The sequence below is a fragment of the Sebastes umbrosus genome, chromosome 23 (assembly GCF_015220745.1).
Source record: "Sebastes umbrosus isolate fSebUmb1 chromosome 23, fSebUmb1.pri, whole genome shotgun sequence".
In the NCBI taxonomy this organism is placed as follows: Eukaryota; Metazoa; Chordata; class Actinopteri; order Perciformes; family Sebastidae; genus Sebastes; species Sebastes umbrosus.
This window is the reverse complement of record NC_051291.1, coordinates 13,146,056-13,165,026: the sequence shown is the minus strand read 5'-3', so window position 1 is coordinate 13,165,026 and position 18,971 is coordinate 13,146,056. Positions and strand designations below refer to the sequence as shown.

Here is an 18,971-nt window from a genome sequence, read left to right as displayed (position 1 = left end):
CTTACAGGTCCAAAACTGGGGTTCTCTTCAAAATTGGCCAGGCCCCACACAATCCTCGGTCCTCTTCCCCAAACGTTGCACGGGGCACATCTTATGAATATATTTGGCCTCCTCACAATCAAAACGGGGCATTAGCCGCAGTCAATGAGGCTCGACAGGTGGCAGAGAGAAGAGCAAAGGGAGACTGATGCAAAAGGAGAGCCACAGATGCCGTCTCTGTTTAGATTTTCTGTGATGGTTTTTCCAATTACAGAAACAGTAATTTGCTGTAAAAGGCTCCAGACTGCTGGGAAGGGTAGAATGGAACAGGGTAATTGGTGGTGGTGGTGGGGGGGGTATCGCATGAGATATAATCCATATCACTCTCTCCAGTGGGAGTGGAGCAGCATTAGTCAAGCAGGGGGGATCATTTGTTTTTTATAGTGGCCTCCCTCAACGCTCGGCAGATGCTGACACCACTTTAAACATCACTCAGGATTGGGAGTAAATGGCCTTTTCTCTTGTCTTAGCTCCCTCTTTGTCACACTGTGTCTTCAGGAAAGTGTACAAATATCCCCCGGGTGAGCTACGCCTCATTGTTGACCAACCACAAGGGGCATTGGACTCACAACAGCTGTGTGTTTTTGCTCGCACACACACAAAATCAGGCCTCCCGAGCCAATGCTTTACAGAGAGCTTATGTTTTGTTGTTTGTCAGTGCGGCCTTTTTACCTTTTGAAGTGTTGCCTTGCATGTCCTGAAACGCAGCCATTCCTCTACCCCCAGAGGATAAAGCCCGTCCAAACCCTCATGCATATTTAACACTTCAAACTAACAGGTGAACTAAAGCACAAAGCTCTGTTCGGCAGGCTGCGATGGTGGATGATGCACCATCCATGTGTCCACAGGGTCTTTGACCAGTCGGCTTAGGGGCGCAGAGCAGAAGCTCTGCAGTATTTCTAAGATGAGAAGGAAAGTTGATGCAACGAAAATATTTGTATGTCAGCTTCAGTCTGACTGTGTCTCATACCTTTACATCAGGGCTGCCTAAAGAGGGACCCGCGGGCCAAAGTTGGCAGCCATAAGGTTCAGATTTGGCCCGCCAGATGTTTCTAGGGTTAGATTTTTTCTTTTTTATTAGAAGACCCGCGGAGTTGTTGGCAATCCCAACAAACTTTACTGTCTGTAGCAGGCTGTTTTAGAGCTAGAGAGAATATACTGGTATCATATGAAACTAGAAAAACCTAAGGAAGCCATTGGTACCAACCATGTCATGCTAGCTTTTCAAGAATGAGGCTAAAAAACGCTCCGAAGTTAAGCAGAATTTTGGCAAGGAAAAACTGGCATGGGCATTTTCATTTTCTCTTGACCTCAAGATCTGTGAATGAAAATGGGTTCTATGGGTACCCACAAGTCTCCCCTTTACAGACATGCCCACTTTATGATGATCCCTTGGAAAAACTGTCTCCCTTTACTCAAAGCTGGATGTTTCCAGCAGGGTCAAACCAGCATTAGCTGTGTGGTGCTAACGGTGCTTATGGGCTAACAGCTATTTTTCCTTGTATTTTTTGTCTCAGTCTGAGACCTGACTTTACTGTCTTTCAGAGGCTTTAGCAGGCTCAGTTTTAGAGGTAGAGTGAAGGTACTGAAATCATATGAAACTGGAAGGACGTAAGGAATCCACCAACCATGTCATACTAGCTTGTCGGGAAAGAGGCTAAATAACGCTCCTAAGTTGGGCTAAATTTTGGCGAGGAAAAACTGGCATTTTCACTTGGCTCCCTTGACCTCTGACCTCAAGATATGTGTATGAAAATGGGTTCTATGGGTACCCACAAGTCTCTCCTTTACAGATATGCCCACTTTATGATAATCACATGCAGCTTTGGCCAAAAGATTTAGTTTTTTGAATGCAGTATATATATGATATTTTTGCCTTTTCTAAAAATGGTGTATTTGAATATTTCTGCATCCTGGGGTCCCTAAACAGTCTTGTAATTGCATAAATTGGGTATTACTGGAGCCTAGTTGTGTTCAGCAGGTGGGTTTTAACTATGTAAAAGCTAAAAGAATATTCAGTTAGGGGAGCTTGGGATCCCAGTACCATTTGCATCTTAACAATACAATACAATACAATAGGTGTTTACTTTTAGCCTGTGGCCCGTCATTATGTTCCAATTTTGGCCCTCCAAGGGAGAAAGTTTGGGCACCCATGCTCCAGATCTTGCCTTCCTTTTTATACAAATTATAGTCAATTATAGCCGGGTTTATGTTTCCAGATCCTCTCCAGTTGATTGTTTCCCCGGCAGGTGTCCCTTTCATAGATGCACTCCACTTTGACTCTTAATTCCTTCATTCTTATAAGCCAGGAAATGAGAATGCTTTCATAAGCAGCCATCGCTCTCTTGGCCTCTGCCTCTTGTCATATTGTGATTATTTACCCTTCTGTGGTTTAATGGCTTTGGTAAACAGCTTAATAGAATTCAGTACGGCCTTGGGATGCGTAGCGAAAGGGCACATGATTCACTGTTTTCATTGGCTTTTTGTTCCCCCCCCCTCTTGTCTCTGCTCACACACCGTGCGCCACAATATAATCAAATCCGATCATAACCAACCTGTAAAACTGTTGTACGTCTCTCTTACCCTCTCTCTCTCTCTCTCTCTCTCTCCTTCTCCATTGTTTTCTTGTTTTTAAGCCTAATCGCTCCCTCACTCCGTACTGGGCATTCACAATGTAATTATATATGATTTACAAACAGCTGCAGCCATAATGGTGTATAAACAAATTACAGAATGAGGGAGGAAAAAACAACAGAGGAATAAAGAGATGAAGACAGAGAGAAATTGGCCAGCATCAGACATAGTCAGTGGTTTGGCTGTTTTTTTGGATCATCGCTTTGGCTCTCCCTTCAACACAAAATGAGCACTCACGCTCGACATGGTTTACCCCTTCTGCACACAGATATTTAGTTGTCTTTATGCCAGCGTTAAATAGGAGTCTGCCTCTGCAATACTGAGTGTCATCGCTGCACATCCTTCCTAATGTGACTGCTCACATTCATTCAGGATTTCACTGGGACGCCGCACTTGCATAAGAGTTTGCTCAATTGACCCCCCGAGGGCCTAGATTTTCTCTCTGTGCTCGCCTGCAGCATGTAAAGCTCGTCTCAGTCTCTTTCCATGATTGCAGAGTAGAGTCTTTTATTATGGTCATCTGTGTGTGGTTCCACATGCCTGCGTTCTCTGTATGTTTCTTTTGTGTTGTGATACACATATTTACATAAATACTTTTCTGCAGACAAGCACTCAACTGGACTTGCACACAAAGTTGCACACATGGATGACGTGTTCCTGATAAATTCATTACCCCAAAGCCGGCACACCGTTGTCCGAGACGCCTGCACAGCAAATTGGATCTGTAAATCCCAACAGAGAATGATGATAATGCACGAGGCACACTCTGCATACTAAATCAAAACGCACCTTTGCAAATGTGGACATGCACATTACGAAACGCTCAGGAGCACACAGGGAAAGAAAGGTGTATGAATTAAAAGCTGTCAGTTTGCTATTCTATGAGGATAGTGCCTGAGACAAGGAAGGGCTAAATGTTTTAAATGTTTGATCGAAGATTGTTGTAGTCATGAACCAAATTCTAAAAGACTGTACAGAAGGAGACATGTTCAATATCATGCCAGTCAGTGGATGGACATAGATTTATTGTTTAAGTGTGACTGGACTTGACTTGGAAGTAATTGGAGTGAGTCTATGGGTCACAGCAGATCGTAAATCAGCTTGTTAAAGTTGGCGATCCATAACGCTGTACTGTCAGTGCCCTTTGACTGCATAACCTCAATCAGAGCCTATATAGAGTCCAGTGTGTATTTCCAGAAGTAAACCTATGGAAAAGTCCAACTTATTTGATCAGTCTCTAGTGAGACATGGGGAAATAAGGGGAAAAAAATCAAATCGGAATCAGACGGAACAAAACAAACTCTCAGTGTTAAAGGCAGGCTCCCATTCATTCCTATGAAAGTTGCTCAGTGGCGCACGAAGCCAAAAAAGTTCAACTTCAGAGTATAAAATGACCCAGATCTTCCTGCGATCTTTCACATCCATGGGACCCATAGAGCAAACACAATAGCGTTTCCTTTAACCCAACCTCCCAGACACTCCCTCACCTCATTCACATGAACGGCAGCACAAAAATAAGTCTTGATTCGGCTATTGGTGCATTTTACAACTTTTAGAACCTATCCTAAATAAGGGCTATTTAAGTGTTCGTACTAGGGATGTCACGATACCAGAAAGTTACAGTAGTAGTCGATACCAATACCAATGAAATTCCATCTCGATACCACGTTAAAAAAACAAAAGTAAAACTTCCTAACTTTTTGTTAGGAAGTTATCCGGGCCATAATTCCCTCCCTATTATCTATTTTATATTGCTGTGAAAACATCCCCTTCAAACAACTGGATTTATTCAAGTTTCTTGCCAAAAACTGCATTTAACAAGATTACATTTGAACATATCATAATAACGTTAGAATTTACCTTTGCCCAATACTCATTTTTACTGAATTGAACATAATGTAAATCAATGGCACCTCCCGTTAACGTTAGAGGTTAGCTCCGTGCAGGACTGTGCTGCTTACCGGCTCCTAATAGCGAAACGTTAACTAGCTCTCTTCCTGAAGATTTCAATATGACTTTGTTGTTCACAATGTAGCATTATCTGGGGAAAAAATAGGGTACGTCCCCAGGACACGTCGGTAGTGAGTTTACTGTGTCCCCAACACATTTTGTATTGTCCCCAGGACGCCGTTAGTCATGAACCCTGACGGTATCATACGGTAACTTCGGTACAGTAGAAAAACAACTACGTCACGTTTTTAGAATTTTGGCAACGACATGGTACCGAAGTATTGGTTACCTAAAAAAATGACAATTAAAAAACAATGTAGAAAAAAACCTACAATAGACATTTTTAAATCGTTTTCACGATATATATCGTCATATTGCCCAGCTCTACTGTAACAGCACTTTGCTACGGTGCAAGTAGGAGACAGAAGCATGATTAGGAGCAGCAGCATTGTAGCTTATAGCATGGTGGCGTAGTAGAGTATTCTAGCAGACCATCTGATTTGACAGCAAGGAATTGGCTGTCAGACAGCACAGATTCATATCAGATCATCATCAGCTAATCAGGACACTGTGCACCGTGTGGCGTGTTTGAATTTTTCCCCATTTAATGCATCCCATATTAGAGCTAAACCTCCACACCGTAGCTCAAGCCTGCTTTACCATTTACATGAATAAAGCATTTTTAATTAGGTTGGGCTAAGAGGCTCCATCCATTAAGGCTTCATGTGTGTGAATATATATATAGCCGGTAGAACCCTCTTAAAGCTCATGTGTCATTTATTCGGTCCTCTCCGGGCCCAAAGTGGAACATGGCCCAGGAACGGAAATAAATATATAAGTCAGTGTGTAAATACACACACACACACACAAGTGCACACTAGTACACTCCGAGAAGGAAGGAAGGCACACACTAACTTTTTTTAATTAGATTAATAAATCAAGGAGGTGGCTGGCTGTGACGGCTGTAGCCCATCGCCATTCCGGTAAGTCTGCACCAAGTCGCTGTGGCAAAGCCGGAGCATAATGATGTAACCAAACCATTTCGATGAGTGTGTGTGTGTGTGTGTGTGTGTGTGTGTTGGAGGCGAGGGGTTTGGGAAGCAATTCATCTGACATGTTTTCCAAAAACTGCTTTCTCTACAAAACGCTGAGGATGATGTGTTTGTTTGGTGTGTGTATGTGTGTGTGTGTGTGTGTATTTATGCTCCTGTTCCCCTCGCTGCATTCATCAGCAGTTGGTGTAGCAGTGGGTGGCCAATGAGGTGTTTGGACACCCCATCCACCCACCCCCTCCCTCCCCTGCCCTGACCCCCTCCACAATCAAGCCGAGCTCCCAGCTTTTCCTTCACACTCTAAAAATCCCTTCATACCCCCTCGCTGGTGTTTTTCCTTTAAGTTTGACATGCTAATGAAGGCTGTTGGTTGGCAGCTGCTCGGCTGTCTCAGCCCAGATAAACAGCATCATTATTTATATTTTTCCTGTTCACCAAATAGCAGCAATAATATTAGGTGTTAATGACATTTCACCGCAGCGGTAAAGGGAGTAAAGAATAGTGTGTATTTTTGTCGAGGTGTAGTGCTGCACTGCCTGCCTCCAAGCTGTTTGTTTGATAGTACAGTAATATGCAAAGTAAGCAGAACTTACTAATTTTTACACACACACCGACTGCTTTTGCGTGCATAAGAAACCAGGTTAGTGGGAGAAATCGTGTTAAGACAGGAAATGTGAGAATGTGTTTACCTGAGCTGCAATAACCTGGTTACTGTAAAAACCCCAGTTTACATACAGATGGTCAGTAATCAGATTGTTTTTAATCCAAAGGCTGGCATTTGCAAAGTGTGTTAGTGATACATGAAGCTGCAGCTCAGAGCATTAGGATTGATGGCACAGTGAGAGGACAGACTGTGTGAGAGCACTCTTTGCACATACTCGCATTTTAGAAATAGTCTACCGTTCAGCTGTGGAAACCGACATATTTAGACTTCTTGGTGTCAAAGTTGAGTTTAGTACATTTTTTTGGGTCATTTTTTTTATGTGTAGCTGATATTTTAGAAAGAAAAGGGCACGAGAACCAAGTAGGGTATTCATTTCATACTCTACTGTCTTAATGTCCATATTTTCCTTAGATTTATTCACACCCAGATATAAATATATATTGTTTGCAGTTGAAAGTGATCCATTTCTTCCTTTTCTGGGGTAAATCTCCTCCTCAGGGAAAACATATTTTTCCATCCCAAATATTTCTCATTGTTTTAAGTGCGATAGGTTCCATTTATACCAGTTTTTAGTTATTGCCTTTTTGAAGGTGGCTTTTGAATCAATTGTTTTGAATACAAGGGCGCACTGCTAAGACTACAGGTCGTTTCATTTTTCCGCACTGCGGCAACAGTGATGCTTCTTTACCAAGTCTCAAGTCTTTGTCATCCAAAACATATTTGCAACATGTAAAAACTTGTAAGAAACCATGTTGTATACATCAGTGGGCAACCTCCGGGTCTGAAAAGTGAAGCCAATGTGGAAGTGCCTTAAACTTGCATTCTTTCTAATAGCCAGCAGGGGGCGACTCCTCTGGTTGCAAAAAGAAGTCTGATTGTATAGAAGTCTATGAGAAAATGACCCTACTTCTCACTTGATTTATTACCTCAGTAAACATTGTAAACATGAGTTTATGGTCTCAATTACTAGTTTCAAGTCTTCTTCAATACAGCATGATGTTCATTTAGTAAATTATGGTTCCATTCAGTTGTTTTACTGTTAGTGTTGTAAGTCTGTGGACTGTGTGTCTACTAATATTTTTTTTGGCCTCCATATACCCTCCCACTGTGTGAATGTGTGGTTACAAATGCTCCATCACTGACGACCCTGGCTTCCCACAAAACCTCCTCCAGGTGGCAGATCAGTGAAAATGGCCTCTAAAAATACCACATCAAATTTCATGTGGGCCACTTTCCCTAAACTAGCTGCTGTAATTGCTTCCGCACACTTCATACACACACAGCCACTTGTGAACAGTCATTGACATGCGTGCGTAAACATACTGTGCCATACACACAAACAAATACACTATATATTACACAAACACGAGGAAGTGGCTTGAAGATGCACATATTTAGTGGCGCCACAATCAGCTCCCCAATTGCGACTGATGGGTGCAAATCAGGCTGCCACTTACCGTAGTCATTGAATCCGTGGAGCACCGCCTGTCTATGCTACGATTTCTCCTAATTCCCACCATATCGACAGCCACATTCCCGCCTTGATTCCACCATTATAGGTCTGCCGTGCATGGTATAATGGCTTGATAGGCCAGAAAAGCCTATCGGACAAGCTGGCTTGCTTTACTCAAAGCTGTATGTCTTTAACAGGGTCAAACCGGCGTTATCTGCGTGGTGCTAATGGGCTAACAGCTGTTGTGTATTTACACCTTTGTGTATTTTTGGTATCAGGGCCCTATTTAAACGATCTATAGCGCACAGTCTAAAGTGCATGGCTCAAGTGCACTTAGGACGTGTCCAACTCCACTTTTGCAAGTTCAGCGGCACATAATCGGGGCGCAAAGTAAGGCGCAAGGGGCAAAGGGATTGCATTTAGTCTCTTAATTAATCATCCGTGTGTCCTCCGGAGATGCATTACGCACGGACTTGCAGCCGGGCACTGCCGGAGAGGCGGTGCAGATCCATCAGCCTCAAAACGCTGCTGTTTAGGGGGAGAGGGCCCATAAACTTTGAAGTCTCAATATAGCAATGCGCCAACAAAGCGCCTGACCACACTGCATTTTAAGACACAAAGATGGGCGCAAGTACAATTGCTACTAACAACATCGTGGGTGCTGGGTGTGAAAATGACAAATGTGTCGATCTGAAACTAGCAATGACGGTTGCGCTGTGCTGAGCGGCGCTTTGCGCCGGTAGTAAAATAGGACCCTCAGTGTCTTAGGGCGCTTTCACAAGCCAACATTTAGTCCGTTTTAATCAAACTCTGGTGCGGTTCGTTTGGGTGGTTGTGAACATAGTAATCTTACTCTGGTGCGGACCAGTAATTAAAAAAACTTTGACAGCAATATTTCAAAGTCCACAATTTCCTGCACAGAAGTGACAGCTCTGGAGATGAAAAAGCTAAATTGTCTCCTTCTTTCACGCCCCCTTAGTAATTTTTTTTCATTTGGTCCACTTTAATTTGTGCACTGTGAAACCGAACCAGACTAAATACAAAACGAACCAAAAGTATCAATTTCACTCTGATTCGGACTAGCCAAACGGACTTTTGCTCCGGTACCTTCTCTAAAGCAGCGATGCAGTTTAACTGAAACCCAGGTGGTTTATAATAAACCATACTGCAGCATGCAATAAAGTAATTAATCTCACTTTTTCATGACAAATGGCAGAACAATGATTACGAGAAGCACTCCCATTCAGTTACAAACAGCATTAACAACCCTCAGAAAAATCCCCACTGTGTGTGCAAAATGAACACGCACTTATATTTTGCAAAGTTGCATTAGACTTTATTTAATTTATACTGATGCATTTAATTAGGGGTAAAAGTGTATTCATTTTTTGCTGTTGCCTCATGACCCGCTTTCTTTCAATCACACCCAGTCAAGCCCAAATCCAAACCGAAGCAACATGCTTGCACCTCTGCAGCCAAGAGAATTCAATCGAACTTCAGACCCAAATTAAAATGTTCAACTTCTTCTCCATGGGGGAGTGTGAACTCATATTTTAAATGCGATAAAATGGTAATAGAGACAAAACAGTAAACACATCAATGTCAAAGTAAAATGAAAACAGCCCAATAGTGATGTAATGAAATGCAACTTAAAGAAATGAAGGAAAACTCTAATCACACTGGAACTGTAAACTAAAGTTTGTCTCCCTCTCCTTCATGTCTGTGTCTTCGTCAGGCGCCCAGTTGGAAAGTCTGATGGAGACCATGAGAGCAGAAATCGCCGCCCAGCCGCCAGTGGAAGGATCCTACGCACCACGCCGAGGGGACCACTGCATCGCTACGTTTGCTGATGGCGAATGGTAAGCAAACCTTTTGATACTTGTGACTGCTTTTAACTAGGGCTGTCGAAGTTAACGCGATAATAACGCGTTAAGACAAATTCGTTTTAACGCAACTAATTTCTTTAACACATTAATGCAAACAATATTTTTGAGGTTGCAGCGGGCTCAGTTTTAAAGCTAGAGTGAAGATACTGGCATCATATGAAACTAAAAAACCTAAGGGATTCCATCGGTACCAACCATGTTATACTAGCTTGTCGCGAAGGAGGTTAGATAACGCTCCAAACTTACACTAAATTTTGACGAGGAAAAACTGGCATGGCCATTTTCAAAGAGGTCCCTTGACCTCTGACCTCAAGATATGTGAATGAAAATGGGTTCTATGGGTACCCACGAGTCTCCCCTTTACAGACATGCCCACTTTATGATAATCACATGCAGTTTTTGGCAAGTCAGAGTCAAGTCAGCACACTGACACACTGACAGCTGTTGTTGCCTGTTGGCCTGCAGTTTGCCATGTTATGATTTGAGCATATTTTTTATGCTAAATGCAGTACCTGTGAGGGTTTCTGGACAATTATTTTGTGTTGTTGTGTTCTAATAATAAATGTATACATACATTTGCATAAAGCAAGCATATTTGCCCACTCCCATGTTGATAAGAGTATTAAATACTTGACAAATCTCCCTTTAATGTACATTTTGAACAGATAAAAATCATCATAAGTATGGACAATCATGCGAATAATCATGATTACATATTTTAATCAATCGACAGCCCTATTTTTAACCCATCAGCAAGAAGAAGCCCAGGCTCTAAACTGAATCCCGAACCTTATGCCGAACCCATATCAATCAGCTTCTCTTGTGACAACTAGTAGACGTAACTTTGCAAGCAGGTGATTTATAGCATTACCTGAAAACTGAGACATATACAGTATATTTGTGTGTTTCTTTCCCCCTAAAGAATACCTGACGCTTCACTTCTACCTTGTCTCTATTTAAGCCTGTGATGCCTTAACTGCAGACACCCACAGGGTGTAATTAGCTCACTGCCTCTGCTTTGGCCTTTCAGAATCAGCAGTCGCTTGACAGTAACACACACACACACACCTACCTACCTCACCTCACCGGATGTTGGAAGTTTACAGATGGTCATGGGGACAGATAAAAGTCACCGTGATCGAGGGAGGGAGAGAGAGTGTCTATGTCAAGATGTTGGCGGCGGAAAAAAAGATCACAAAACTGATTAAAAAACCAAATGTTCCCTCGACACAGGTGCTCTCCTTTCTTCCCTTCCATCTTCCTCTCCAGATTTTTAAGGGGGAAAAAGTTATTCCTTTGTCCCCGCCACCAATGCATGTCAATGAGCATTTTAAACAGCCCATCTGTTGTAAACCTTCACTTTCTTCAGCCCTTTTTTTATGTATAGAAAAGTCTGTAGTTACTTGCAACAACAAAACGCTCCAAGTGGCAAACGTTTCCTGAGATTTTAGTCTTTCTTTTACCAGTCATATATTATTCAGCAAGCTAATTATGTTCATGTTCACATTGTTCTGGGTCCATATCTTTGTATTCTGTGATGCATGTGGAATGTCGGCCTGTTTCATTAGGGGGCTAATTAGAAACTCGTCGCCCTTTCAAGTCCTCTTAGAACACCACAGAGTCGGAGTAAATAGAAAGGAAAAACCTCTGTTAATCAGTCACTCACACTTTGTCTCTCACTCTTTTCTCCCTCGCGCTCATTGTTGTCCTTTATGTCCTCCTGTTAATCACTTATTTGGTTTTTAACTTTGTTCTCTTGTCTCTTTCTATACCCGTTGTGGCCGTAATTGTTTGGCTTTCTCCTGCTGTCCTTGGTTCTCTGCCAATTTGTCTTTTGTCCCCCGCTGTCGACGGAGTTGAGTCAGAAAAAAGTGATGGTCCGAAGAAGAGACACTTCGTGAATGAAGTTCTTCTGTAGCTTCTATATGAATTCACGAGTAGGGGCTGCCGTCGAAAAGTCTTTTTTTTGCTTCGGAAGGTTCCTAACAGAGTGAAATGACCCGGAAGTATCTAAGTTTAGCCATAATAAAAGCTGTTCAAATTCTCTAAATGAAAAGGAAAGGAGCTTCAATGCTTCGTTTCTTATCTCCTTTAGCATAGGATACACTGGACCATCCTTTACCAAAGGAAAGGAGATAACGCCGCCCCACAATTCCTTGCGGCCGAAAACATTTAAAGCGACGCACCATTCTGCCGTTCATAAAAACAAACGATATGCTTATCTTGCATATTATATTCATATGTCACCGTCATATACTGATTGGGATTCATGTTGATACATATGAGTGACAACCATTTTGTTTCACTTTATTTTTTATTATTTATTTCAAACAAGTAACAAATAAGTAAAAAAACAACAAGAATAACAAACAAAATGAACAGTAAACATATAGCTAACTGTCAATTAACAAATAATCAACATGAATAAATATTACATGTCCGAAAAGGAGTAGGAAGAAATACATATGGTCTTACCCTTTCTCTATTACCCGAACAATTCACTCAATATTTATCATATCAACTTTTGTAACTATTAGCTTATATTCCTTTTTTTTAATTTTAATTTCAACCTTTGTAACAAAGTAATATTTTTCACCAGCTGTCCACTTTATTATGTAGATGTAAAGTTTTACACCGCAGGTGAAGGAGCTTGTAGCAGGGAGAGCTCTTTAAGAACGCACAGGGCGAACATGCCCCTTTTGTAGTCCATCTCGGCAGACCTGCGTCACTAACATCTGCCGCTGTCGCATCATAATTACGGAGCCTAGTGTAAGTGCAGTCGGATTCTCTTCAACACCGCGATTGTCTTTTCCTAAGTCTTTATGAATTCTCTTTCACATTTTTTTTTGACCTCATGATGTTTTCCATAGAGGTCAAGGAAAAGTGGTTAAGAAAAGACATAATTTTTGACTTTTCAACCACAACCTAGGATTTGTCTCTTACTCAGAAACTTTGTTGTGTTGTTTTCTTTAATTTGTCACTGATCTGTATATCAGCTTTTCATTAAATTCAGCTTGCCAGCCAAATGTGCTGGAAAAAAATCTACCTGCTGTGTTTTTTTGTGATTAGCGCTAATGCACTAAGGTTATTTTGCTACAAGGCAAAAAATAGGTCTAAATTTCTGTCCTTTATTGCAAAGAGGCCTCTGTGCAATTTCCACCGCCCTGCCATGTCCTGATAGATCCCCCTCCGTCCCCTCTCGCTCCCCCGGCCGCCTCATCCTCTCCCGCTCCTCTCCCCCGATCACAACAGACAGATCCTCCAACACCTTTTCCCCAGGGAAATAAGCACGGAATCATTTACTCATCTCCTTTTCCTCTTGTGCCCTCTGTCTTCATCTCCGTTTCCCTCTGCTCTATTCTCTCTCTCTCCTCCTTTATCTGTCTCTCTCTCTCTCTCTCTCTCTCTCTCAATTATTCTATTGCTGCTGCAGGTACAGAGCCAGAGTGGAGAAAGTTGAGTCACCCGCAAAGGTCCACGTCTTCTACATCGACTACGGCAATGTGAGTAACTGTGACCGTGAATTTGACTGTGTGATAAAAGTACTGAATGTTGCGTAGTCATCATTAAAACATGTGTTATTGTTCGGGGCTCAAAGCGAACAAAAAGTTTTGTTATGGCCAAACCCACTGCCAGAGGCAATCTAGTATCTGAAGAGGGATTTCTTTTCTATTCCTTGCATCTACTCAGACACCAGTTGTTTGCTTATCTCCGCATTCAAAGCAACCTAACAGCCTTTATTTATACTTCCAGCTGGAGTTTTTAGGACAAATATGATGCCGGCTTGTTTGTTTTCCCTTTATTGTTTATGACTGAAGCAAAGAGCGCAACTGAGTGGATCGTTTTTTATTCCTTTTCATAACGATGACAAAAGCAGAACGCCCCCCACTCTCTCTGGATTTTTTTTATTCGGTGATGACGGAGGCACTACATCCTCGTGAGTGTGTGTGTTTCTACCCACTTGCGTACACATGCTTGCATCACCAAGTGGCTCATGCGGCCAACCCGGGGCCTGCGGGAGATTTCCCATGATGCAGTGGAGCGGCACAGTGTGTGACTGACCCCAGAGTGGGGGGGGAGGCAGCTCGAGGTTTGGCTGGCAGACGCGATGCATCGTGGCATGTTGCTGAAAGTGTGATTCTCCGAGGCCGACCTGGCGCACAAAAAAAAAGAAGCAAAAAGCTGGAGCTGATATCTACCTTGTTCTTTGTAGTTTTGCGTCATTGAAGGTTGAGTCACTCTGGCCTTGATTTCATGCCTCGGTGTCACGCGCTATTAGTCGGTAATATTGCCACCTGTCTCCCGTATAGGCCAGTCCATGAATTATTATGTGATCGTTAACAAACACAGCAGAGCACTTTTGTCTTTCGTTTTTAAGGCCCACATTTACAATGCTGTCAAAAATCGAATATGGCGTTGATAAATCTTAACGTCCTAATCCATAATAAACGTTCAAGGCATTCCCTGTCTAGACTGTACAGTCCAATGAACACATTAACCTAAGATACGGGGGTCATTAAATTAACTCCCCACTTCTAACGGCTGTATTTGTCTGACTTTGCGCCGGCATGTTCTCTCCTTTAGGGAGGCCCGCGGTGATTGGTCGCATTGCTCACATTGGCTTATACCTGTCAGGATGCATCAACTTAAATCGCTTCTTTATGCTTCAAATCAAAAGAAATGCAGTACTTACTTTTCCTATATAGCAATGTGCAAAACTAGAGTGCTGACCTTGCAATCAGCACTAAAGATGAAAATGCTTGTAAGGCCTGTGAGCCCATGTTGACTGCTGTACTGTCGACATTAAAACAAACAGCTGAGGAGCTTTTTATCAGGTTGTAAATGCAGATTAACACATGCAAAGATCATGAATTCATAAAATGTGTGATGCCTGTAATTGCGCAATTAAACCTGAGTTATTGGGCCTCATGCATCAACAGTCTCTTGAATTTATCTTACAAGAGAAACAAATAAGAGAAGTCAGCTCCAGATGCATCCAAATCTGCTCTTACCCAGGGTGGCTGAATGATGAATCCCACTTGGATCAGAAAATTGGAGGCGTGTGGCCAATTGTTTATTATTTGCATAGGTAATGCTCCCTAAACACTATATAAGGGCAGCTGTTGTGCAGTGTGAAAATGCTCTGCCACATGCCCAAGAATTAGAGAGAAGTCACCAAAAAAATGTCTGGAAGGGTGCTGTCACAAGCCAAAATTTAGCCCAACATTTAATCGAACTCTGGTTCTGTTCGTTTGGGCTGTGGTTGTGAATGCAGTAAGCATAATTACCAAAACAAACAGTCCGAGATCGCTTGCTAGACGTGGTCTCAGACCGTTTCCAAGAGAACCAAAACGCAGGCTGCCTGTGAGGAACATTTGTTGAGATGGACTGACCTATACAGAACTTACAGAATACGCTAAATAAAGTCCACAATGATGTTATCAAGATCAACAATCAAGATCAACTGGAGCAGAAGGGATCCGTGTGCATCGTAGATCAGTGCCGAGTCAAAATTAAAAAAAAAACGTTGACAGCAATATATCAAAGTCTGCGATTCCCTGCATAGAAGCGGCAGCTCTCGAGATAAAAAAGATAAATTTGCTCCTTCATACACGCCCCTCAGCAAATTACTTTTTTAATTTGGTCCGCTTTAATTTTTGCACTGCGAAGCCGAACCAGACGAAACAGAAAACAAACCAAAAAGTATCAATTTCACTTTGATTCGGACTAACCAAACGGACTATGGCTTTTGAAATCGCCCTTAGTAGAAGAACTTCAGTAGTAGTGAAACTGACATACTATTAAATACATTTTAAACTTTAACTTTTAACAGCAGTATGTAAGCCATTCAAAAGCTGAATATGCAGTATCATCAGTTTTTTTTTATAGTCTTAATTGGGATTAATGGATCAATAGTATTTTTTTAGCGCACGCTTTTAATAATCCAGTCACTATAATTATTCTAAAACAACTAGTAATCTAAATTTGATTATGATATTCATGCATTTTTTTTTTAAATGTTTTTTTGTTTTTGTTCAATGTTTTAATGAAAAGTATGTTTCTTTGTGTTGGGCAAACAATTTGGGGACTGTGAAAGCAAGATGTTTTTTTTCTTATCTTGGTTAGAGTGCTCTCAACCACTCATAAAATATCCTCTTACCTAAGAGAAGAGAAAACATTGGTGAATCTCAGAAATCAATGGGTACTAACAAAATAAGAACAAATCATGAATACAAACTCTGAAGCATTTTTAAAAAGAAATGTTTGTTTGTTTTCATAAAATGGATATGAAGTATCATCGTATTCAAATGCACACTGGCAAGTAGTGTTGCCTTTTTGTTGTTGTTTTACATGTGACTGGTTTTAGTGTTTTCTGCTCTGACAAGTCTGACTAGCGACTTGACATGTATCGTCGTCTTTACTCTTAGCTTGTAGCCGAGCTAGAGAGCAGATGGAGCTTAGTGAAAGGGGCCTCAGTGCTGCTGTAGAAACAGCTGTGAAATGATTGGTAAGGTGACATATACAAGCATTGCAGCCCTTAAGCTACAAAATGGCATCTGTCCTTCTTTCACAGTTGTAAACCATCATTGTTAACGTGACGTACGGATTTCAGAATTGATTGAGAATCGAGGAAAGAATAGAAATACATCACAGAGGACGGGATTCATTTACAGCCCCTCACTTTGCAGAGGCTTTTGATTTGAGAGATGCACTCTGTAATGTGAAAAAAAAATCTGAACGTGCATCACAAGCTTTTTTGTTTTATGTGTCTGTATCATAACTGAACAAACCAGACATTTCTCCCTAAATCTCTCTTGGCTTCCTTTACTGTAGTCGTAACAGGAGATGGATGTTTCTGTCATGTTTGCTTTAGACATCATCACAAACGTGCACTCCAACTGTTGTTGAGCTTCACTTTACAGTCTCAAAACCGTAAATGTTTTTGACCCTAAACCCAGACTAACTTCACAGCTACAGTATTTTGAACTTGATAAAGTAAAAACTAAGTGTGTCTATGTATGTTTGCGTATATGAAACCGCATGAACACTGTCTTGAATGTTCTATATTGAGTCTGATTTCTGTCCTCCGCTCATCCTCCCTTCAGAGAGAAGTTGTGTCGTCCACCCGTCTGGCTGCCATGCCCCCTGCCTTCGGCACCCGGACCCTGCCAGCACAGGCCACCGAGCACGCCTTGGCCTTCATCCAGGTCCCACAGGACGTAAGTGCACGCAACGAGCACGCTCTCCCGACCAGAGATATGTGTCGCAGCTTCAAAATTAACTTTGAGATATCAACTTCCCTCAGTCTCATTTTCTGCCAGCTTTTTGAAAGTTGACTTTTTCCCTGGCGAGACATAAAATCTGTTTGAGTTTCACTTATCTCGCGAGGTGATAAGTCTGTAACTGACAGACGGGGGTCGAGTTTTCATTCCGAGCAAGTGTTTGTGAAAATTACGCTCATACATAATGCATGTAGCACACGCAGACGAACACTAAGGCATTGATTTACTTGGTTGCAAAAAAAGAAATTATAGAATAATTGACAAAAGTAGCAGAGAGATGCTTATGTTTTATGAACATTTTGATAAAGTATACTTTACTCCAACAACCCACACATCCTGTACTTGAATGCAAACCATCCAGGTGCGTTTGTGTTTGTGCATATAAATGTCCATCTGATAGCCGAACAGCAGGGTTTTTTTTCCGCAGCCCTAATCCTCTTGTTTACATCCGAGTGTGTTTACTCAACCTCCAGTGACCACTTGTGCGTGTGTGCTTATCTCCGCTCGTGTGAGGGGGACTGTGTTTTGTGTGTGTCAGAGGGTCAACTCATTGGTTTGCCTCCTGAGCCGGCAGCATCCCGAATAGTTGGTGCAGATACAAAATGTTTTTCTTTTGGTGTGTGTGCCTGATTGGCACAGTGCTAAGCTCTGACTTTAATTAGTTGTGTGTGTGAGTGTGTGTATTTGAGAGTGTGTAACTTTGAAAGGGTATTTGTTCCACTTACCCTGGATGACTACTACTTTTCACATGAACACGTCTGCTTGCTTGCTGCTATTTTGGATTATTTATCTAGACTCAGTTGCCAGTTTATCAGGTACATCTAGCTAAAGTTAATGCAGGCTAATGCAACAGTCCTTCATGAAGGTTATAGTGTTCAGTTTTTGTTGGAGATGTGTTGATTAAACTTTATGGTTAGTTTAGAGGCTGAAAATATGGGCCCGATTTATTTTAGGGCTGTCAATCGATTAGAATATTTAATCGTGATTAATCACATGATTGTCCATTGTTAATTAAAAAAAACTGCATGTGATTATCATAAAGTGGGCATGCCTGTAAAGGGGAGACTCGTTGGTACCAATAGAACCCATTTTTATTCACATATCTTGAGGTCAGAGGTCAAAGGACCCCTCTGAAAATGGCGATTTTTTTTTCCCCTCGCCAAAATTTAGTGTAATTTTGGATCGTTATTTAGCCTCCTTCGTGACAAGACAGTATGACATGATTGGTACAAATGGATTCCTTAGGTTTCCTATGATACCATATGATACCAGTATCTTCATTCTAGCTTTAAAACTGAGCCCGCTACAACCTGAAAAAAGCAAGTCACATTAATGCGTTAAAATAAATTTGCGTTATCGCGTTAACTTTGACGGTCCTAATTTATTTTATTAATTTGTTTATTTTTGTAGCGAATTGTAAAGGCATACATCTCAAAGTTTTTCAATCTTAATCCATCTATTAATATATGTATTATTGCATTTTGAAAATCTAATTTTACATTTTTACTGCTGCCCTTATTTTTTGAAGAAAATGCGATGAGACTTTTTTCCCATCAAAATATGGACCTATTGGTCTCTTGTTGGATGTGTGTATCAAAGCTTCACATGGCCACAGTGGAAGCTGTGTGTGTGTGTGTGAGAGAGAGCTGGTAGTGCCTGAATGCATGCTGTCACCTGTCTCATGAGTCAGTGTCTCCTGAAGGATGAAGTGGCCCATCTGTTGGTGCAGCCCAGGGGACAAAGGCATCACCTACACTTTACAGCCCCCAGACACACACACACACACACACACACACATACACACACAAAGCTTTACCACATGTCGGAAGCTGACACCTTACACCTCTCCCTCTCACTCTTCCTCTGTCACTCCGCATCCGTCTAACCTTTTCCCCGTTCTTTCTATTTTCTCTTGGATTTCCTTTCATGTGTTTTGCCGTCTGCTTTTATCTGAAGCTTTTTGCCGTGTCACTCACGCTGACAGCACGGTGCCCCACTTGCGCTGCGCCT

The 18,971-nt window shown here is 41.8% G+C and overlaps 1 protein-coding gene across 1 annotated transcript in view; it reads left to right on the top strand.

Annotated features, from left to right (window-relative positions):
• snd1 (staphylococcal nuclease and tudor domain containing 1) overlaps nt 1-18,971 on the top strand; it is a 220,349-nt gene that overhangs the window by 178,309 nt on the left and 23,069 nt on the right. The window contains exons 19-21 of the mRNA XM_037760706.1: nt 9,528-9,651; nt 13,112-13,181; nt 16,785-16,898. Coding sequence (XP_037616634.1) covers nt 9,528-9,651; nt 13,112-13,181; nt 16,785-16,898 — 308 coding nt within the window. The remainder of the gene's footprint in view (nt 1-9,527; nt 9,652-13,111; nt 13,182-16,784; nt 16,899-18,971) is intronic.